The sequence below is a fragment of the Lagenorhynchus albirostris genome, chromosome 16 (genome assembly GCF_949774975.1).
Source record: "Lagenorhynchus albirostris chromosome 16, mLagAlb1.1, whole genome shotgun sequence".
Lineage (NCBI taxonomy): Eukaryota > Metazoa > Chordata > Mammalia > Artiodactyla > Delphinidae > Lagenorhynchus > Lagenorhynchus albirostris.
In genome coordinates, this window is record NC_083110.1 from 47,493,852 (window position 1) to 47,518,097 (window position 24,246).

A 24,246-nucleotide genomic window follows, 5' to 3' on the forward strand; every position below is an offset into this window, starting at 1 on the left:
GGGCTCTCTGTAGGTCCTTTCTTTCTTGGGCATTTCTGCAACCTGCAGGCCGACAGCTTGATGTGCACTCCAGGGATCACTGGAGAGGATGAAGGGGAAAGATCAGAACACACTAAGTGACTTTCCTTGGAAGGATTTTCCAGCCATGGATTCAGGTCAGAAAATAGCACGGAAGGATTGAATAATCTACTTCTGAAGTTTTTGAGAATCACAGAATGTTGTAACTTGAAAGAGTGTAGCTTAACCCCCTCACTTCATGAATGAGGAACTGAGGAGAAAATATGTGTTCAGCGTCGCATAAGTGATTAGTGGAATATAAAAGCCGACATAAATTTAGAAGTGGGAAGTGATCATGCAGAGCTCGACCTAAACTAGCATACAAAGGAAGGAGACTAACATTTATCGAGTGATTATTTGAACTTGGGTACATTCACTTAACATCCCTGAGCCTCAGTTTCCTCAACTGCAAAATCAAGATTCTAGTAATAGTGGACATTGATATGATATTGACTATGTGCTGGGAACTGTTCTAAGCACTTTATGTGCTAAGTCATTTAATCCTTACCACAATGACACGACATAGGTACTCTTATTTTCCCCCTTTATTCAGGTGCACAGAAAGGTTAGATATTTACCTGCAGTCACCCAGCTAGAGTATTCATTTTCTATTGCTGCACTGCAAATCACCCCAAGCTTCATGTGTTAAGACAACATACATTTGTTATCTCACAGTTTGGTGGGTCAGGAGTCTAGGCACAGCACAACTAGGTCCGCTGCTCGGGGTCTCACAAGGCAGCAATGGAGGCGTTGACCAGGGTAAGGATCTGATCTGAGGCTTGGAGTCCTCTTCCAAGAGCACGACATTCTTGGCAGAATTCATCTCTCTACTGCTGTGGAACTCAGGATGGCTGAGTCTTCCAGGTCAGCAAGAGAGGTCTCCCACTCAGGATAATCTCCCTTCTGATTAATTGAACCTCAAATGATTAGGGGCCTTAATATATCTGCAGAATCTCTTCGTCTTTGCCATGTGACAGACTATAATAGACATGGGAGTAATCTCCCATCACCTTTGCTATGTTCTGCTGAGATGAGAAGCCAGTTATAGGTCTTGGCCACACTCAAGGGGAGGGGATTACACAAACCTGTGGATCCCAAGGGGCGGGAATCACAGCACTCTCTTAGAATTCTACCTACCACAGCCAGTAAGACTTAGTTTAAGCCCAGATGGGCTCCAGGTCTGAGTCCATGCTCTCAATCACAATGACCTTCTTTCTCCTTTCGAAGCAAGTAAATCCACTTTATAACCTTGCATAGTATTCTAAGTAAGATAACACCCAGCAGATTCATACTGGGTACTAGGCAATAACTAATTCTCTTCACACTTCCTGTTTTAAAAGTCTGCTTCAAGAAACCTTATAACCACCTGCAGTTTTGTATTTTCAGGAAGAGATTTCCAGTAGTCTCAGATAATATAAGTTATTTCAATTTGTTCATATTTTTTCTGAGGCAGAAATAAGCCTGGCATTTGGGATTTGAGACTTGAGTTCTCAAGAAATAACCTTAGCTCTGCTTTTTGTCTTTGAAACAGATGAAGTGATTGAGAAGAAACAATAAACACCATCATTTTGTAGACAGGACACCATGGATCAGCCGTTAACGGTGAATTCCCTGGTAGGTGGCACCAACCAATATTTTACATGTGGTCTGAAAACCCAAAAAGAAGAACAGAAACACACTGAATGTGAAATGAGTCACAATTCAAGAAGTTGAGCATTTGCCGTTTTCATCCATCTGCGTGCTCCTCTCCTTTGAGGAAGTGATTAATAAACCCATCTTTGCTAGAATTAAAAATAATGCTTTTTTTTCCATGAAAGTGTGAAATGTTAATTTATCTGGTTCGATTCCAGGAGTGTAGTCCTTTAGCACAACACCGGGGAGAAGAATTTCACAGATGACATTGTAGCAGGTACTTCAACTTCTTTGTGCCTCAGCTTCTCCCCAGATAAAAATTAGAGGCTTACCTCGTGTGGTAATGACCGAGGAAATAACTTTCTATTTAACACCTAGATGCTGCTTTGGGATCTTTGTGTAAATGTGTGAATACTTGAAACTCTCATCCTTTTCATCTTTTCCCCTTACAGCCAACATAATACACACCTTCTTGAGCTACATCTTAGAAGAAATAACGTGCTGGAGAGGAAATAACAGGGGCCTTGGGATCCCATGAGCTTATTGTGTGTCCCAGATCAGTCTCTGAATGTGAATATAGGAACGTTATATAATCTCCATGGCCCTGTTTTTGTACTTTGTGCCTTACAACTTTTGGAAACTGTAGTTTTAATGTTGCCAGCCTGTCCTTGGGACTTGCTAAACGAAAGCTGTCATTACCCTCCCCTTCCTCCTGATGACCCTCCCAAACCCACTCACTACCCCTGTAGCCCTGGGAGCAGCGGTATACTGAATACCCTACACACACAAAGCTTAGCACCAGAACATAAAGAAATAGAGCCTGGTTCTTGCTCTGAAATAGGTTAGTGTTCTCTCTCTGAGGAAAAAGTCCTTCACAGATGCTCAGTTGCTTTTGAGAGTATGTTTGAGGAGCAGAAAATTGTAGGAACTTTTCACTTTCTGACCCCATATTGTCAAGGCACTGTGGGATAATAAAGGCTGACCCATTTCCACCTCTGCAGAGGAAGGAGTCATCCTTATGGAGTGCCTTGTGTGTTTTTCTAGAACATTATGTAGGAATAACTAAAATTTTAATGGACATGTCAATGTAAAAATGAACACTAAGGATTTTTCCTCTGGAAAATTTATTTACATCTAAGAAGTTCATATGCATATGAAACACTACAGATTGATGAAGAGTTTAGGCTATTTCCCAGTTTATCTCTGAAATCAATTTTAAACTTAGGAAAGGCAGCACCATTCCCATAAAGGGAAAATAAATCTTATTTTTTTCCTTCAGATAAAAAGATAATCTAATTATAATCATGTTGCTCCCTGTCTTCTCTTCCTCCTTTATTTGATACATTTATTGGTTATCATCTGTGTTGCAGGGAATATACTACATTCCAGAGGACAGAGATGAGTGTAAAATGATTCCTTTCCCTCATGGAGTTCATAAGGAGTCAAAAATACTTGTATACAGGGCTTCCCTGGTGGCGCAGTGGTTGAGAGTCCGCCTGCCGATGCAGGGGACACGGGTTCGTGCCCCGGTCTGGGAAGATCCCACATGCTGCGGAGCGGCTGGGCCCGTGAGCCGTGGCCGCTGAGCCTGCGCGTCTGGAGCCTGTGCTCCGCAACGGGAGAGGCCACAACAGTGAGAGGCCCGCGTACCGTAAAACAAACAAATAAACAAACTTGTATACAAATAATTATAATTCAGGGTAGACTGTATAGTAATAAAAAACAGAGGAGTTACTTTTGTGCACACAGGAGGCTAGAAGTCTGCTTTAGAAAATGTCCTAATTTCCATAGATTTTTTTTTTCCAGTAACTTTATGATGTCATTGAAACATTTACCTGTGGTCAAATAACAATATTTTTGGAACACAGTCAGGATTATTTGTTTACGTGGGGCTATGGCTGCTTTCACACCAGCGGAGCTGAGTAGCTGCCATGGAGACTATATGTCCCACTGAGGCTAAGAAACTTGCTATATGGCCTTTAACAGAAAAAATTTGGCTTTTTCACCTTTCAGAAGCACTGACTTTTTATTGAAGAATTGAATAATTATCCTGAATGTATATGTTCCATGTTTTTCAGATGTGTATAAATGTTGTTTTTATTAATAAAATACAAATATATTAATATCACAGACATTTTTTTAGTAATCATTATTATTTTCTCAGTCAGGGAATAATTAATGGTGTAGTTACTATTATGTCAAGCTCTGAGAGTGTCTTTATGTTAAAAAAGGGGTGGGGGGAATGGCCATATGTTTGAAAAGGTTTTTCCTGGAATTACTGGTGGGGTTTTATTCACTTGGTAAAGATACAGGGAGGCCCTGAAAGCTACTTATAAAACCAGTTGTGTTTTGGAATAGAATTGAATCCTGATAGTAACTTCGAATCCAAGCCATCTCTTGGAGGCCCTTCAAGTATAATGACATGATCCCTACCCTGGTAGGAATCCATCTCTTGGTTTGCTTCCATGAGGATATAAGGGTCAATGATATTTTACCTAAAGTGACCTAAAACATTTGCATACCCAGAAACTGCCACATAATTGTAGCTGAAACCTATAAGAGGTCTTAGTCCAAAAGAGTGTATGTTTACCCTGGAGATGTGTATCTTTTTGGTGTGTAGACCACACGTTTAAGCAAAAAGAATTATTTTTATCGTACCATTAACTTTTATGAAAAACTTTCCTTAGGTATTGATGTCAGGTATTTAGTACAGAAAATACATGTATAATTTCAGTCATGTTCATTTCTTCTTATAACCAGAGATTCAAATTCGACTTTGCAGAAAAAGTTAGCTGCCGTGCCGGACCACAGGGATGTTTCCCTCAGCCCGGAAGAGCGAGTCCGCGCCCTAAGCAAGCTGGGTTGTAATATCACCATCAATGAAGATATCACTCCGCGCCGCTACTTTAGATCCGGAGTAGAAATGGAGAGAATGGCGTCCGTGTATTTGGAAGAAGGAAATTTGGAAAATGCTTTTGTTCTTTATAATAAATTTATAACGTAAGTGTTTTATTTTGGAGGTCTTCAAAATGAGAAAATTGGGGAAAATACTTACATGGTATTTTGGTGAGACCGCTTAGATGCCGGCATGTTTTCATATTCAGACTGAATTTACAATCTCCCAAAGCATGAGATGTCCAGGTTTTTAAGTTACCAAGTAATGTACTCAAAGGCGGCCTTACACCATCTCTGAGGCTTAGGGATGAATGATCAGGGATGGGGCGAAGCTTAGGGATGTCAGACACCTTTCAACAGGCCAGCGCAGTAACCAGCATGCCCCTTCCCTCTCTTCACAAATAAAATTTCTTGTTTTGTGTCATTCTTGCTTCACAGGAATGCAAGCTTTATGAAAGCAGACATCATATTGTAGCTCCATCTACAATACCTGGAATGTGCCATTAACATTTTAAATATTTAATTTGATGGGTTGCGACTAGGGGATAAATTGACGATCCTAGGAAGGAACTGATTCCGGGACAGAGTGTAGTAGTTGGTTTCACATTGTAGTTAGTATTTTTTTTAAGGCAATTATTTAGCTGTGTAAGAATTGTATGTATAAAAGAGCTTCCAAAATATTGAGTGAAAGTGGCTCCATCAAAACAGCCATGTAAAAATATCACACTTCACCGGGCTTCCCTGGTGGCGCAGTGGTTGAGAGTACGCCTGCCGATGCAGGGGACGCGGGTTCGTGCCCCGGTCCGGGAAGATCCCACATGCCGCGGAGCGGCTGGGCCCGTGAGCCATGGCCGCTGAGCCTGCGCGTCCGGAGCCTGTGCTCCACAACGGGAGAGGCCACAACAGTGAGAGGCCCAAGTACCGCAAAAAAAAAAAAAAAAAAAAAAAAATCACACTTCACATTAGATAGATATTTGTTAGTAAGATATCCTAGTTTGAACTAAAAGAAATGGGATTTGGGTTTTCTATACCAATTTGCCAGCTTACTGATTGGGAGGATCTCCTGTTACCAAAAATTATTTCATCTGAGCTGAACCCCTTATTTTTGTTTTAGCTGGAAATCACACATTGATTAATTGTATTAGTTTAGTTGGGGACTTAACCTGAGAACATTTGAGAAGCTGAAAAGATCAACTGTTTTAAATACTGCATCCATGATTCTACCATGGGCGAAATTAAAGGCAGTTAATATGGTGTGCAAAGTGGGCTCTGCACTTTATTCAAGTTAATTAACTTCTTGGAAATTTAGAGAATGGTTGGCAACATTCATCCTACCTGGGAAAAATCAAGTTTCTATAAAGTTAAACAATAACCATGAAATTGGACGTTATAAACTGTCATTGATAGCACACATTTTCCATTTTAGTTTCTGAACTATAAGTTACTAATTGATAATATTTTTTTCACCTTCTTCTGGGTTTTGCACACACACACGTAAGTGTGGTAAAGGGCCACTACACTCTCTGAGTTACTGAGTAATCAGAATATTTGAATTCTCTCCTGTCATTAACGATATAACCATAGGTAATTCAGTTTTCCTCTGTGAGTTCAGTTCCTCATCTACATAAATGAAAGACTTATGGGTGAAAATCTCTGAGGTCTCTTCAACTCTAAATGTCTACGACTTTATGCTTCTTACAAAAGCCCTAGGCAACTGACACACCTTATGTAATTTCTTTAGGCTTTAATTTTCCTATTTGAGAGATAAGAGTTATAATACCATTCCTCTGTATTCTATAGATGAGATGATGAATGTATGTGTGATTTGTAAACAACAGAACATCAGTAGTTATAACATATTAGTTGATCAAAAACAGTGTTTGCTCTAAGAGCTTTTCATTCATTTAACAAATATTTATTGAACATTCATTATGAGAGGGGCACCATTCTACAGGCTAAGAATACATCAATAAGGAAAAAACAAAAACAGAATTTCCTGCCCTCGTGGAAGTAATATCTTCACTTTACCTGGAAGCAACGTATCTGGTTTGCTGTACTGATTTCCCTTCATTTTTATTGTCCCTTGTTCCTCAAAAGGTGATGAAAAATAATTAACTCTTAATTAGCACCTCCTAATCCATTAAGGATTCTGGCTGACATTTCTCTGAGTTATGAATTTTCATTTAAGAGTTTTTAACATAGACACCATGGCACTACTGATTCATCAGTGGCCCTTTGAGTCTTTCAATGGTGAGAAGGGGTTACATCCATCTTTCCAAACTCTTACATTTTCACGTGATCCTCAGTGTTGCCAGCACTACACATAAGTAAAATGATGCTCAAGTGGGATATAGTGCCAAAGACCTCAGAAAAACCAAAGTGATGTGGTCTCTTCAGGGAGCATCCCAACTTTAACTCTCTTAACCTCAGTGCTTACAGTTAACTACCCTGTAATGCCAAAATCATACTTGGGCCAACCTTTGATGGAAAGGCAAATGGAAAGAATATAGGTTAAATAATGTTATTAACCATGTCCTTTTTGAAAAGGAGGCTCATTCTCAAATTAGAAGCCATCATTGAGCTTTTTCTGTCATTTAATGCTAAGGACGTGTTTTCTTTTTCTGCAGTTTGTTTGTAGAAAAGCTTCCTAACCATCGAGATTACCAGCAATGTGCAGTACCCGAAAAGCAGGATATTATGAAGGTATTGTGGGATAGACTCTCCCCCGGGGGGTTCAAATGTTCCACAAGTATCCATTATTGATTCATCCCCTTCCTCTCCTCCTCTGTCTCATCCTCTCAAGAGTTTAAGCACAAAAGATTCATTCCATTAGCTATGATGTTTCGATCTCTTCCTAGACCTTTAATCATCATTACTGTGGGATGTCTACTTGAAACGAGAAAAAAAAAAAAAAAAAGAAAAAGATCAAGAATGTACTTAATCATATTAAGACGTGAAGAAGGAATTATTTTATGATTCCTCCCAGAGATTGAGAGAATGGTTGTCTATTTCCCCATACTTATTTGAGACAGTCATTTTGGCTGGTTTTGATTATTCCATACAATTCTGAACCCAAAACCTATTTGAATATCAGTGTTGATTATTAAGGCAGCCACAAAGTTCTAGTCATTTTCTTCTTATTAGTACTAGCCTATGAGACAACAAAGTGTTTAGTGAGTGGCCTGAAATATTCCAAAGGAAAAAGAAGGTTGTTGAAATGTATTTATTTACCATCAACATTTGCTGCATATATAGTTCCAAATATCATTAGCTAAGAATATATCCTTTTAGATAACATTTTTAAATGTTTTCCATTTGTCTTAAGTAGTTTGGATTGATTTTATATGATGGAAGGTAAAACAATGTACAAAGTCAATCACAGTATGACATTTTAAATTACTCTCAAAAACCTTTTTACCACATAACAGAATAAAAGCTTTCTTACCAGCTATGTCAGGCCTGGGGGTGTCTGTAAGCAGAACACAAATTTTTGTCAAATGGTCATCTACATTTTAAAATTTCTGTACACTATCTGAAGGGTCATTCATTATCAGGCCTTTGAGTAGCATTTCCCCTCAATTCTCTTGTTCACGTAAACTCAGAAAATTCTGTATGGAAACCAAGGTCTTAGGCTGCCAAGGTGAATCTTTTACTCTAATTTAGGGTTATTCTTATTTTTACTTGTAGGGAAAGAATTCTCCAAAAGCATATACATTTTCTGTTTGTGCTTGAATAAATGGATGGATGGATAGATGGATGGATGGATGGATGGATGACAAAAGATTGGCTAGAGTTAGGAGTTTTAGTCCTAATGAGGCCATTAGCTAGTTGTATGACATTGGACAAGCCTTTCAATCCCTCTAGGCCTTTGTTTCCTCATCTCTACAAAGGCGGGGCTGGTGGGTGCTTGGACTGTATCAGATTTTCCTAAATTATGATCACTGGGAAATTGTTTGAGATCCAGATTCCAATCCCTTCTCTAAACATGTTGTCTCAGTAGGTCTTGGGTTAGGCCTGGGAATCTATATTTTTATAAAAAGTGCCTTAGCTCCTTTTTACAGTCTGTTAAGACTAGGGATCCCTACTTACGGTGTTCTCTGAGGTCCCTTCTAACTATGATGCCATAAAATTTACCTACCGTGGAATGTGCGGTTACAAACCCGCTACCTAAAAATGAGGTACCTACTAAACAAAATGCTTATCTAACCAGTGAAGTCGATAAAGGTCTTACAAAGGGGATAATTTTTTCTCTTCTCTACTGAAAAGTTATATTTTGGAGCCCTAGAAAAGATTGATTTTTCCGCGATCATCTTTGGTTACTTGTGTCTTGATTTCTAATGCACATACCAGCTGTTTTTCTTTCTCAGCTGATGATCTGAAAGCTGACTATACTGAAAATCCCACTAATCAATATGTATATATATATTTTTTAAAAGAAACTGAAGGAGATTGCATTCCCAAGGACAGATGAATTGAAAAAGGACCTTTTAAAGAAATATAACGTAGAATACCAAGAATATTTGCAAAGCGAAGTAAGTTCAGTTGATACATTTATTGCATGACTGTTTTCTGTGCAAATATTTTTTGAATTTCATTTTAATGAGTTTTTCAAATGTCGTATGCATTCAAATTAAAAATTAAAAATACAGTGACGTAAAACCCGTAAAAAATTCATGTTGATATCCTGGTTAAGCACTTGCACCAAGGATGTGGTATTTTTATTTCCTGTCAACATCTAATAAAGTGAAGCATTAGGAAATAGACTTCTTACAGTGATTTAAGCAGAGCTTTTTGACCAACTCTTGCCAATGTAATCTTGAGCCAGATGGCTGCGTTTTAGCAATGAAAGGAGACAGTAAGAGCGGTAGGGAGAACAGTATATGGTTTCTGATGTGTCTAATTACGTATGCCTTGGAAATGTGAATTTGATTCTTAAATATTGTAATCAGTATAACATCAGATGGAATAATGGCTAACCATATGAGTGAAATGTAATCATATCACCAAGGGGTGATGGCTCCTGGATTCTTATTAAATAGAGAGTGAAAATGAAAATGATGTCTGAGACTGAAGGGCATTGAAAGAAGAAGCTGACCAGTCAGTCTATAAGATACTCCAGTTCAACACTTGAACTCTTAATGTTTACAGCATAATGATAAAGGTTGTTTTGCTTTTTTGTTTGGCTATGTGTTTATGTGCTTTGGAAGTTGTCACTTTTACTGACTCTCAGTTCAGTCCAATCTTGTTACCTCGGAGTGTGGTCACAGGCCTTCTCTGCTTCCTTTGGTATAGCTAGAAGGCAGGTTTGAGTGAGCTGTTTGCACTGAGTGACAGAAGGCATGTTGAGATGAGAAGATTTCCTGCAGTGTGGTTACTGATGATTTGATTTGAACTATGAAAGATAAAAGTGATTTTGGCGGCTTGGACAGAACAGCAGGAAGGGATTTATTTTAACAGCCCAGTTAAGCTCCCTTCCCTACTCAGCAATGTGCATGCTGGTCTTCTCAGGAGCGCTCTGGGAGGAGCGGCCTCAGCAGTTGTTACCTGGTCTGCCTTTGGTGACACCAGTTACTTCCTAGTCCACAGTAGGATCCCAAGTATATGACATGTAGAAATCTTTGGGGGATGGAATGGCAGGCTTTATGCCTTGGACAGACGAACAGACACACTGATAAGCCTTTGCTACAGGCAACACTCACATCACCGGGGAGCCTGTTGGAATGCAGATTCTCAGGCCCCACCTCAGACCTGCTGAAGGCCAGTCTGCTCTATAACAAGACCCAGAGTGCATATCAAAGTGTAAGCTGATATGATGTCAGCTTACACTGCTGTAAGCTCTGTCCCCCACCTCACCCCTGCCTTATAGTAGCTCCCAAAGTCTAGTTTTCATCAGAATTATTTGGGAAGCTTGTTAAAGATTTATTCTTTGGGGGCTTCCCTGGTGGCGCAGTGATTGAGAGTCCGCCTGCCGATGCAGGGGACACGGGTTCGTGCCCCGGTCTGGGAAGATCCCACATGCCGCGGAGCGGCTGGGCCCGTGGGCCCGTGGGACCATGGCTGCTGAGCCTGCGCGTCCGGAGCCTGTGCTCCGCAACGCGAGAGGCCACAATAGCGGGAGGCCACAACAGGGAGAGGCCCGCGTACCGCAAAAAAAAAAAAAAAAGATTTATTCTTTGACCTAATAATGCCTGGATATTTTTGTTAAGACTGGGGAGCTTGGGAATCTTCATGTTTAACAGAACTCCTAGTAGTGTGTTTTGATAGAGTTGATTGGACCACATTCTGAGAACCATTTGTTAGTGATTCCCCCTTCTCCATAAAGTTCCAGCAGTATGAGTTATAGAGTCAAATGCAAAAGCTTCTAGGGTGGCACTGTCCCACAGAACTTTGTATGATGACGGAAATGCTCTATTTGGCACTCTCTGATATGGGAGGCACTAGCCCGTGGTACTTTACGTGTGGCTAGTGAGAACTGAGGAGTTGAATTTCTAATTTCATTTCATTTGAATTAAACTTAGGTAGTCACATGTAGCTAGTGGCTACTATATTGGACAGTGCAGTCCAGGGTGATATAAGTATTTCTGAGGTATGGTCTGATCAGTCAGGCTGTGCAGACAATCCTGACTTTGATTCCTAATATTTAAAAGCACAGGAGGGTGGAGGGAACTCGATTGTCCTGGCCCGTCTCTGGTAAAATGTGAGTGGATTTAGAACTGCTCCTGTCATCAGATTAAGGGGCTTTTGCCACGATGTTACATATTTTCCTGGCAGTCTCAGGAGTGTCCCTGTGGGCATATCGCAGTATCTAGCTGTGTCTCTCCGTCTGCTAGAAGATTGAAACTGTCTAATCCCAGTTGGATGCTTTTGCCTTGGAAACTAACCTTTTCTTCTGGCAACCACATTTTTTTAGAACAAATATAAAGCTGAAATTCTCAAAAAACTGGAGCATCAGAGATTGATAGAGGCAGAAAGGAAGCGGATCGCTCAGATGCGCCAGCAGCAGCTAGAATCGGAGCAGTTCTTGTTTTTCGAAGATCAGCTCAAGAAGCAAGAATTAGCCCGGAGTCAGATGCGAAGCCAGGAAACTCCAGCGCAGTCAGAGCAGATTGATGGGAGTGCTTTGTCCTGCTTTTCCACACACCAGAACAATTCCTTGCTGAATGTATTTGCAGATCAGCCTAATAAAAGTGATGCAACCAATTACGCTGGCCACTCGCCTCCCGTAAACAGGGCCTTAAAGCCAGCTGCAACTCTAAGTGCTGTTCAGAGTAAGTGAGGAAATGCACCCCACAAGACGTGGAATCTCCTCTAGTGGAACCATATTTCTGTGACATCTGGGAGGGGTCCCCTCATTTTATTGTTAGTTGTGGTAGTTCCCCTACATGATGTGGTGTGAATGACAATATCACCTGACTTTTGCTATATGTAACCTCAGAATTCCGGAAACGTGATTTACCCCCTGGTAGAACAGAGGCTCCATGATAAACAGCACTGTATTTGATCGTGGTACAGAGATCTTAAGAGAGAAAAATTCCAAGCATTTTTTTTTCCATTCACGTATTTTGACCAAGAAGCACTGAATCCTAAAGGTAAACACACTGGAGAGGAAAGGAGATGCTGGAAAACTTGTTTGTTCAGAACCTTGTTCAGTCATTAAATTTAAATATTTAGCGTTGCCCTGGCCCAGGAGGATCTGTACACATGGGTGTTAACCTCCAAAGGGGTTATGTGTTTCTGCCAAAAGTTAGTGCTGCCTGGACCGCTACATCAGTGCTGGCAGCTTTCCAAAACCAAACGGGAAAATTTCCCAGCAGACACTGTTAAGTGGAATTTATATTTCCATTTATTTTGAAAGAGTTATGATAAGCAACCATTTTATAAATTACTCTACTGCCAATTATCTCAAAAAACATGGTGCTCTTACCTAATGATCACCAACTTTCATAAGATATAAGTAACACATGGCAAACACAAAAAAGATTAATCCTACCACTTATAGAATATGAGATGTATTCTATGCAGCCTGTGCACTTTGTGCCAAAAGAAAACACACACATACATGTAAATAGTTGATATAAGGCACAAAGATGTAAACGTGCTTGCACCTTCCCACTTGTAGACAAATAATTTATACGCAAGGGGTAATTTTACCTTCCTTCTAGTCAATGTTCACTTTTACAAGTTTTAAAATGAAATACAGAAAGTGGAGCACCTGATTATTTCATTTTTGAAATTTATATTTACCTGCAGTCACTTGCTAAAAACAGTTTTGAAGGATGGGATGTAAGGTTTCTTCTTTTTGTCTTTTCTCCCTTTTCTGTTTCTTAGATTTAGTGGTTGAAGGACTGAGATACGTCGTTTTATCAAGAGATCTTTGCCACAGATTTCTGCTCCTGGCAGAATCTAATACAGTGAGAGGAATAGAAACCTGTGGAATACTCTGTGGGAAACTGGTATGGTCTTTGTTTCATATCTTCCCTGCACAGGATACTTTCAGTGGAGCTGGCTTTCTTGTGATAAGCTGAGCAGAGCAAAAGCATCCTAAGTTTCGTAAACATTATGAAATTAACTTAATATAGATTAATTTCATAAAACTACTGTCATTATTAATGGAATTATCCTTCTAGAAAATGGATTGTAAAATTTCAGAGATACTATGAAAGTTTATTGTAAAGAACTAACTAATCAAACCATAAGTTAAATCTTTGTTTAGAAAAAGGGTGGCTTTCATTTCCAGAACCATCTAGTTTCCTGAATCAAATTTCCGTTGCAATTGTTAGTTTCACATATATTCCTATGATTAACTCAACCTGCTTTTGTCTGTGGTAGGTATAATCTCGCCACCCTTTTTCAGATACATGCAGAATAAAGCTAGGGTTTTGTTGTTTTCTTTAAGGCAGTAGTTTCAACAAACTGCAATCTTATAGCACAGGTCATATTTAAGTATGGAAGATTTTATCAGAAATAAGTGATGAAAGACAATATCAAACTAGAAGGAGATAAAAGAGAGAAGATACATTTAATCTACTTCAAGAAAGAGGAACAATGTTTCTTTGGAAGTGCCTTTGTACCCTCTGTGGGGTATCAGTTTATGTTTCTAAGTCCAGACACATTTTCATCCCTAAACATTTACTTGGAAACTGTTATTTAACTGAATAGGATGTTTCATTCAACACACATTCTCCTACTGTATTCTAGCGTTGCATCATCACGTTTCCCCCAGGGCAGAAGAAACACAGGAGACAAGCAAAGGAGAGTGACCTGCCATCTCCTCCCCACAGCCACCTTCTTTGCCCTGCAGGGGGCAGTATGCTATAGATGCTTCTTCCCCAACACCACCTTTTGTACTTAGTTTGAGTCACTCATTCATTGATTCATTCTTCATTCATTCCTTCATCAGACAGGCATTCAGTCACCTACGACAGCCTCAGTCTTTGCCGTGTGATGCTTATAAAGAACCAGAGAGATGATTAATTATAAATGGAGCTGGGTGCTCTCAGTGGAAGTGCAGGGTATCATGGGAAGGTGTAACTGGGAAACCCTGCCTGGGAGGGTCAAGAAGGGGTTCCTTGAAAGCCGATGTTTATACTACATACGTTTAGAATACATAAAGTTAGCCATGAAAGGAGGAGCTGGGATGGAGAGAAGTGTTGTAATCAAGGCCAAAGGAATAGGGCCCAGTTTGCAGAAGTGCCCTAAGACTAGAGACAAGATGGTGCTGGGCAAGGATGGACAGCTCCTCAGCACACAAACTTCTTTTTTCTGAGGATCCTATCACTACTTTACAACCCTCTTCCTTTCAACTCTTATCTTTTACCTAAGGGGGGCAATTTGTTTTTCCTTTCTCTTTATCTAATTGCCAATCCAAAACATTACCTTAATTATGGAAAATCCCAGTGAATTCCACCCCCCAACCCCTCCCCCCATAGTAGAAGAAAGTTGTAAATCTTCACGCGAAATTAAATAACAATAAACTAAAAACAAGACCATCAACCTTCACAAACCTTAGAAGTGTCCTTCAATAAAACCACAAGATTATTTACTTAGCATCTCCCCGCCAAATAAACCTGCTACTGTTCTGTTCTGATTTTTTCCACTGCAGATGTAATATAACACACCATTATTTACTAGCTGAACTTCCAGGGACCAGCCCAGGATGCTAATTCCTATTTATGATACATTTTATATTGTGAAAATGGGTTTCAGGCTCCAAACAACTGACTCTCAAATTTTGGGCAGATGATCCGTGTTCAGGTGTGGGGCTTTGTTTTTGAATTGTGATGGGTCGGGGTGAGAGGATGATGATGTAAGTGGTGGGCACTTTCTAGTCTTGTTAAAACATTATACTTCCTACTCAGGCTTTTTTTTTCCTGTCAGATGCTTATTATTCTCTTTGCTATTTGTTTTTCAGACGCATAATGAATTTACTATTACCCACTTAATCGTGCCAAAACAGTCTGCAGGACCAGACTATTGTGACGTGGAGAATGTAGAAGAATTATTCGGTGTTCAGGATCAACACAATCTCCTCACTCTGGGATGGATCCATGTATGTTTCACATTTGGGGTTTCAGTTTATTTATTTATTTTTTGGCAGGCTGTTCTCCTTCTGGAGGAAGTTTAGCTTAAGAAATAGTTTCTTATTTTAAAAATTTTCAAGTGGAATAAATGTCATCGTTTTAAAGCATTTTCTTCAATGTTAGGCCGTGTCTACATCTGTCAAATCCAGATTTGGAGAGGGCTATAGTATGCTCTTTCCTACCATCCCAAGTTGGAAGAGAGATAAACATTTGGAAATCAGCTGACTTGTTTTGATGATTTTATGTAGTCTAATGGAGACCTAGGCAGATATTTAACTAATATGATTAGACAATTAATAACATTCTCTTTCCCATGGCTGTGGGTCTAAAGTAAATTATTTTAAGAAAATTTCTGAAAAGGTCTCTTTTAAAAAGGTGTTTGTACATATCAAATAGGGACCTTACCCTCCACTTCACCTCCCCTACAGGCCAAGGATGTATGCGTCACTGTATAAACAGCCTCGGAGTAGGGCCAAAAACATTGGGTTCCAACATCCACCAGGCCACCGTAGGAGCAGGAAAGGGCTTACACATCAAAAGACATGAGTTTAAATATCAGCTCTGCTAAGAATTCACTATTATTCAAGTTATTTAAGCAATCTGAGCATCACTTTATCATCCATAAAATGGGGACCATAATAATGGACTTCATGTGACAGTGAGATAATGTCAGTGAATTTCTTAGCACATTTTTTCTAGGAACTCAGAATATTGTAGCTGATGGTATTTGGTGATGATAGTGTACTTTTCCTATCCATGGTTTCATCTATCTGGGGACATTTTTCCATTCAGTCTCACGCATCTGGGCCTGGGGTAGGAACAAGTCATCTCACGGCATGAGATGCTAGTCAGGGTTTCCAGGGCACATCCTAGGGACCTCCAAGGGCCTCTGAAGAGTGAGAAGGAGCCATTTTTTATTTTACTTGCTTTATAGAGAAGTATTGAGGAGGGGCAGGACACACATCCTCACCCACATCTCAACACACACACACACACACACACACACACACAAACACACACAATCACCAAGCGTTTGGTGTTTTGTAATTCAGGAGGGCAGAGGAGACTAGTCCTAGCTCCACCTGCAAATTACTGTCTGCCTGTACAGTCCTTCGATCAGGACTCTTAGCGTCCTGTTTCCAGGTTCCCTCATTGATCCAGCAGAGCTAATGAATGCCTTCTCTCCCTCACCGATTTGTGTGAGCTGTAAGCAACATACTAGATGTGAAAGCCCTTTGAAAACTATAAATCACCTCTCAAATACAAGAAATTATTTATAATGAAGACTTTGCAAAAATTTTCTGTATGTCTGTTTGTTTTCCTTACCAGTATGCGCCTTACCGTTTGCTTAGAAATTGGGTCATTTTAAAGGCATTATTTAGTTTGATGTAACAGAATGCATTTTAAAGGAAAACAAATTGTAGCAAAGCAATTGTAACATAAACTGAGAAAGAATGACAGTTAAATTACGCTTATGTTGAAAAGTCAGTGTTAGTTTATCTCATAAAACATTTCCCAGATCAGAAACAAAAGATTTTCCCTTATGACATGTACATATAATGTATGCAACAATGAAGTCATTTAAATAATGAATTTAGCATAATTTTTGAATCCTAAGACTTTGCTTTTTTAAAATTTTACCATGTCAGATTGTTGTGGTTCAATGAAATCAGTAACATGTTGTATTTCTAAACTTCAGTGGTTGTAATGACTTTTTGTGATGGTCTTTATTGGCATAACGATAGCAGCAAATTCCAGAGCTAACATTTTTTGGATATAAATTTGTCATCGGAAAGAAAGGTTGAATCAGAATCAGATGGATCTGGATTTCAATTTAGACGTCTCAGCTTAACTAGTTCTATGCCCTTAAGCATGTTATTTACTCTTCTGCTTAGCTCAGTTTCCTCATCTGGTAAAATGGGGATAATAACAGCACTCATCTCATCTTGTAAAATTAATTCATGGAAAAGTGATTAGTTCAGTGCCTGGCATGTTATTCAATTGTGATAAATGGCATCAGCTGCTGATGTTGTCATCATCGTCATTACCATCATCATCATCATTTTTATCTCCATAGAATGGGGGCATGGGATTGGAGCACCATTCTCCCATGGGAGAGCTGTCCTTATTGGAGCTGGAGTGATTCCTCTTGGCAGAAATGAAGGACTCAGAATATCTTAAGGTGCAACACAAAGACACAAAACAGAAACAATGAAAAAACAAACAAACGACAGAAGGTCTTAACAGTGTGCATTCAGTCTGGAAATAAGTTGAAGGGAAAGTGATTCATCTGTTTGACAATCTGCTTGCTGCCTCCATAGCACTAGAGCTTCTTTGAACACTTCTTACTTTTTCATCAAGGCATAGAAGGCTCTATGTATGAATAGAAGGTTTTCACTGAATCAGGTAACAGGCAGTCAGACTCTCCCACTCATGCCCTCACTAAAGATTTGGGCCTTAAAAGTTAATTTCTGTTCTTCAGTTGATCTAGGTCTATGCAGACCAATAGTTATTTTTTCCCTGCCGGACATTTATCTTTCTATAAATAGGTATCAATGGATTTTACCTTCATTTTATTAAATAAAGTAGAAAGGGGTTTTGAAATCTTGCATTTCTTCAACAGATCATAGTTATGTGTAAAGGCATGAAGCGATTTCTACGGGCCTATGCTCTCTAGTTAATAATGACAACATTAGACAGTCTCTTCAATAAGACGTGCTGGCAAAAGTGTAAAACAGCTACATGTAGAAGAATGAAATTAGAACACTCTGTAACACCATACACAAAAATAAACTCAATATGGATTAAAGACCTAAATGTAAGATGGGGTACTATAAAACTCTTAGAGGAAAACATAGGCAGAACTCTCTCTGACATAAATTACAGCAAGATCTTTTTCGATCCACCACTTAGAGTAATGGAAAAAAAAAAAAGATAATAAATAAATAAATAATAAACAAATGGGACCTAATTAAACTTAAAAGCTTTTGCACAACAAAGGAAACCATAAACAAAAGGAAAGACAACCCACAGAATGGAAGAAAATTTTTGCAAATGAAGCAACTGACAAGAGATTAATCTCTAAAATATACAAACAGCTCATGTAGCTTAATATCAAGAAAACAAGCAACCTAATCAAAAAATGGGCAGAAGATCTAAATAGACATTTCTCCAATGAAGACATACAGATGGCCAAAAGCACATGAAAAGATGTTTAACATCGCTAAATTAGAGAAATGCAAGTCAAAACTACAATGCAGTATCACCTCACACCAGTCAGAACGGGCATCATCAGAAAGTCTACAAACAGTAAATGCTAGAGAGGGTGTGGAGACAGGGAGCCCTCCTGCACTGTTGCTGGGAATGTAAATTGGTACAACTGCTATGGAGAACAGTATGGAGGTTCCTTAAAAAACTAAAAATAGAACTACCATATGATCTAGCAGTCCCACTCCTGGGCATATATCTGGAGAAAACCATAATTCAAAAAGATACATGCACCCCAATGTTCATTGCAGCACTATTTACAATAGCCAGGACATGGAAGCAACCTAAATGTCCATCGACAGAGGAATAGATAAAGAAGATGTGGTTCATATATACAATGGAATATTACTCAGCCATGAAAAAGAATGAAATAATGCCATTTACAGCAACATGGATGGACCTAGACATTATCATACTAAGTGAAGTGAGCCAGACAGAGAAAGACAAACATCATATGATATCACATACATGGAATCTAAAAGAAAATGATACAAATGAACTTATATACAAAATAGAAATAGACCCACAGACATAGAAAACAAACTTATGGTTACCAAAGGGGAAAGGGGCAGAGGGATAAACTTGGAGTTTGGGATTAACATATACATACTACTATATATAAAATAATCAACAAGGACCTACTGTATAGCACAGGGAACTCTCCTCAATATTCTGTAATGACCTATATAGGAAAAGAATTTGAAAAAGAATGGATATCTGTATATGTATAACCAAATCACTTTGTTGTACATCTGAAACTAACACAACATTGTAAATCAACTATATTTCGATATAAAATAAAAATTAAATTTAAAAAATGACAACATTACAATAAAAACAGCAATAACAACAGCAATCATAAAAGCAAATGATTTTGATTCCTATCTCTGTGCTAGGCACTGTTTTAAGAATTTTACATGGATTGTCTCATTTAAGTTTCATAACAATCCCATGAAGAAAATGATTATTATCCTTATTTTACAATTGCTGAAATAGGCATGAGGAGGTTATGGAATCTTTGCAGTGTCATACAACTAGGGAGTGATGGAGCCAGGACCCAGCATGACGAGGATGTTGGATACATGATTTAAGTGGTTGCATCCCTTTTTCAAGGGTGGTTGGGGTTTACTGTGAATTACAAATCATGTGGGTGCATGTGTTTGTCTCTCCTAAACACAGGTCTGTATATAGCCCCAAACCTGGAAGACAGCTCTTTTAATTTATAGTCTCCCCTTCCCTCCCGTCATGCGAGATGAGTCCCAAACATCTTCAACACCTTGGAGAGCTCTGTTCCCTCATCTGTAGGGAATGGGGATCCATGAAGGGATACCAGCATAGTGTGGAATATTCAGCGAAACTTTTCCTTTTATGTCCGCGGTGTTGTATATAAGTGTCTCTGGGTTTCCAGTCACAGTTGTGCTCCTTGCAAGCAAGTTCCTTAAAGGAGTCTCAGGATCCTTGTACGTAAAACTGAGACACTAAATATCTCCCAGATGAGTTGTGATGATTAAATGAAGATCTATGTAAAGGCTTTGGCAAATTTTCAGTTTTATGTTATCCTAATAAGCAGAAAGTACATAAACGCTCCCAAGAGCCTCTTCTCAAAGTTGTAGTTATTCTATAGACGCATAAAGGGAAGGATTATGTCAGCAAGACATTTTCAGAATCCTCATTTGATTAATGATGGTAAAAAAGAAAAAGCAAATAACTAGAGTTTTTTCTTGGCATGGGCTCTGACTTTGGCCAGCACTCAGCTATTAATTGTCCAATAGGATTGTCCAATAAGAGTGTCCTCTTTTCTTTTTATAGACACATCCAACCCAAACTGCGTTCTTATCCAGTGTTGACCTCCACACTCACTGTTCTTATCAGCTCATGTTGCCAGAGGCCATTGCCATTGTCTGTTCACCGAAGCATAAAGAGTAAGTGTGGCTATTGAGAGGGTTCAAGTAAGGCTTTGTCTGGGTCTGCTAGGTTCAGGTGTGTCCACACACCAGGTTGTAGCACTTGGATAAGTAGGCAAACCATGCCCTTGGGAAAAAGAGACTGGTGCCCGCTGGCTTCCATAACTTGTAGGTCTGCCATCTTTTGCTTTTAAAGGTCCTTTCCGTGGTAGAATTACTGGTTTTCCTTCTTTACATGACCTTGAAGTGGATAAAGCAGATGTTATTCCAGTTTGCCATCTGAGATCTTAGTTCTATTGTATGATTTCTGCTGTGAGAAAATTTCCAGCCTTGGAGACTTCCCTAGCGGTCCAGTGGTTAGGACTCTGCGCTTCCACTGCAGGGGGCACAGGTTCCATCCCTGGTCCGGGAACTGAGATCCCACATGATGAATCGTTCGGCCCCCCACCAAAAAAAAAAAAAAAAAAGAGAGAGAAGAAAATTCCCAGCCTTAGCTTAATTATCTCCAAAACTTTCCTAAATGTGGAGGACAGTGACTATCATAGCACGATTATGAGCAGAGGAATCAGACAAACTGATACTGGAATCCCGGTTTGATACCTGACCACTGTGACCCTCAGTCTCTTCATCCCTGATACTTATCCATCACAGATTGATGTGAAGGTGAAACTAGATGATAGTCTACTTAAAGGGCTTAGCATAGTGCCTGGCACTACAGCCAGCACTCAGTAAATATTTGCTGCAGCTATAAATACTATTTATTTCTCAGAAATATTGCAGGTTCAGTTCCAGATCACCACAATAAAGCAACTGACACAATAAAGTGAGTCACATGAATGTTTTGGTTCCCCAGTGCATATAAAAGTTATGTTTACATTGCAGACTATTAAGTGTGCAGTAGCATTATGTCTAAAAAAACAATGTACATACCTTAATTTAAAAATACTTTATTGCTCAGAAATGCGAATTATCATCTGAGTCTTCAGCGAGTCATAGATCACTGATCACACTTTACCATAACAAATATAATAATGGAAAAGTTTGATATATTGTGAGAATTACCAAAATGTGACAAAGAGATGTGAAGTGAGCAAATACTGGAAAATGGCTCCAGTAGACTTGCTCAATGCAGACTTGCCACAAACCTTCAATTTGTAAAAATGCAGTATCTTCGAAGTGCAATAAAGTGAAGTACAATAAAATGAGATATGCATGTATTAGAGAAATTAGAAATATCCATCACCTGCAGTTTCCTCCTATGGGGTCTCAGCTTTTCTCCCAAGGTCTCACACAGCAGCAGTTCAGGCACTTGGCAGTAGCATTGGTCTCTTCAGTCTTCCTCTAGGCCGTCAGCACAACACTAGTTTAAAAAAATCACTGTAGAATTTTTAGTGTGTCGTTTCTTTCTCCATTCCATTTGAAGAATATGTATGCTTGTGCCATTCAAATGAAAGCATCTGGAAAGCCCAAATGATCCTTAATTTTTGTACCTTTTTTTCACTCTGAAACTTAGCACCGGCATCTTCAGGCTCACCAGTGCTGGCATGCTTGAGGTTTCCGCTTGTAAAAAGAAGGGCTTTCATCCACACACCAAGGACCCCAGGCTGTTCAGTGTGAGTAGACAATGTTGGTTATTTTTTGCACATAGTGTTTATTTTTCACCCCCTCCTTTTTTTTTTGATTGAAAATAGTTGATGTAATATGTTACTTTCAGGTATACAATATAGTGACATTTTCATACCTTATGAAATGATCACCATGGTAAGTCTAGTAACCATCTGTCCCCATACTAAGTTATTAAAATATTATTGACCATATTCCTTACGCTATATATTACACCCCTGTGGCTTAAAAAGATGTGAGATATATACGTACACACAATGAAATATTAACCATAAGAAAATGAAATCTTGCCATTTGCGACAACGTGGATGAATCTAGAGGGTATTATGTTAAGTGAAATAAGTCAGACAGAGAAAGACAAATACCATATGATTTCACTTATATGTAGAATCTAAAAAACAAAACAAAACAGAGTCATAAATAGAACAAATGCGTGGTTGCCAGAGGGAAGGGGGTTTGCAGGTGAAATAGGTGAAGGAGATTAAGAGGTAGAGACTTCCAGCTATAAAACACATAAGCCTCTTTTTTTTTTTTTTTTTAAGGAGAGAAATAGTAGCAATATAATATAGGGTAAAACACTTTATTGCTTACTTTGGAATTTTCTTATCTCATAAAATTAAGCAATCTTTGTATTTTCTTCTGATTTCTTGTCATTACTATTTACTTACAAAAGAATGACAGTATTTCTGTAACAGAGTTGATTATACATAAAGTTTCCTTTCCATTTACATATCTGTGTGATACTTAAACAATTAACAGTTTTCTCCAGGGTCCCAGCAAGCAAACGATTATTAAAGAAAATGATATTAAATGTGTCCTGAATTATTTCTGCTTGATATGGCCAAATTAGTTTTTCATAACAGTTCAATGAAAACTGTAATCCTATTTTTTTGATTAGCTTTGTATAGCCCCAAAGTAACGTTATTTGAGTCCTTTTCTGTTTGCTTGGCTGTTCCCTGGCTGTGACGTCAGAGAAAGTATTTTGAACTTAGAATTTATTTAAAATGAAAATTACTTGCACCTTTTGTAAACATTTTCTTCTTGTTGAAAATGAATACGTACGATTGTATTTGTTCTGAGTGGAAATATTTTTAAAATTAGAAACATTTTAAATTAGGAAATCCATACTCCCTCCCTAAAGAGAATCATGTTAAACATCATGAGGTAAAGCCAATTTTTTCTTTCCTAGATATGCAAACATGTGTTGGTAAAAGACATAAAAATAATCGTACTGGATCTGAGGTGATATGTTCCGAAGATTAGCACCGTCCACGCCAGACACTTACCCATGGACCTGTGGTTGCTGGATTTTCTTAAGATGTTTCCAGAAATGACTGACATTTTATATTTATACATTTTAGATCAGAAAGTTTGATATTTATTACTTTTGCACATTTTGAAGCTTTCTTTTTGGGTTGCTTTGTCTCAAGAGAGGTTACAATGGAGTTAAATCAATACCTATTAATGTGCCCAAATACTATGACCAGATAATAAATTGTGCCGCAAACAACAATATGTCTGGAATTTTTTAACTTTTTTTTGACGTATAGTGGGTGTACAATATTATATAAGTTCTAAGTGTACAACGTAGTGATTCACAATTTTTAAAAGTTATACTGTTGTATTTTTAGAGGTCTCTGCATGTGTTTTCAGAGCTTTAGATGTTTTGCTATATTATTTTTATTCCTGTAAAATGTAGTTCCACATAAGAAATTCTGAGTACCAGGGGGTTTCCAAGACAGGCCATATGTTTCTGAGACTTTTCCCTGCGGTGGTCAAAGAAGGATGTGAGAAGAAACACAGCTGCAGACAGCTGAGCCCATCGTGTGTTTTCAGTGTCAGCGAATCCTGGCTCAGAGTCTGTAGTCAATCTTAGTGTAGGAGACCAGAGCCCTGAGCTTCTACTCAGGGACCAGGTGTCAGAGGACCTGAGATAGCCGATGATTCATTAACTTGATTTAGAGGACTAAAAGCAGAGACACTTGAGAGAGGAATAAAAAAAGGCTCAGATGGAAATGTAAAGCCTATTTCTGTGAAAATCAATAGGGATGACAGGGAGAAAAAATGAGGTATAGGAAATACTGATAATTCTCAACCAAAAAGAATAAATAAAATCATTTGGAAATAACATTCATAATTAAAGTATCTATATAAACCAAGGCATAGGGAATAGGAAGAAAAATGTATTTAAACTGAATAGGGTATCATGAATACCGAGTTATAATATGACCAAGGCTTGGAATGGAATTTGTGACTGGTACCCAGATAATAAAGGCATTTACCTGGAT

General features: G+C 38.7%; 1 protein-coding gene across 12 annotated transcripts in view; it reads left to right on the forward strand.

Annotated features, from left to right (window-relative positions):
* The window catches only part of STAMBPL1 (STAM binding protein like 1), a 47,883-nt gene that overhangs the window by 20,014 nt on the left and 3,623 nt on the right, over positions 1-24,246 (forward strand). For 5 of the 12 annotated variants that reach the window (XM_060126479.1, XM_060126477.1, XM_060126476.1 and 2 more), the window contains 10 exons: positions 1,589-1,671; positions 4,472-4,689; positions 7,212-7,287; positions 9,021-9,116; positions 11,495-11,852; positions 12,913-13,037; positions 14,996-15,133; positions 20,241-20,353; positions 21,849-21,948; positions 23,148-23,471. In XM_060126479.1, the coding sequence (XP_059982462.1) occupies positions 1,642-1,671; positions 4,472-4,689; positions 7,212-7,287; positions 9,021-9,116; positions 11,495-11,852; positions 12,913-13,037; positions 14,996-15,133; positions 20,241-20,353; positions 21,849-21,948; positions 23,148-23,204 (1,311 nt within the window). In that variant the 5' untranslated portion in view covers positions 1,589-1,641 and the 3' untranslated portion in view covers positions 23,205-23,471. Of the gene's footprint in view, positions 1-1,588; positions 1,672-4,449; positions 4,690-7,211; positions 7,288-9,020; positions 9,117-11,494; positions 11,853-12,912; positions 13,038-14,995; positions 15,134-17,241; positions 17,347-20,240; positions 20,354-21,848; positions 21,949-23,147; positions 23,472-24,246 lie in introns of those variants that run through there. The other 7 variants (XR_009536128.1, XR_009536129.1, XR_009536130.1 and 4 more) reach the window with 3 other exon arrangements.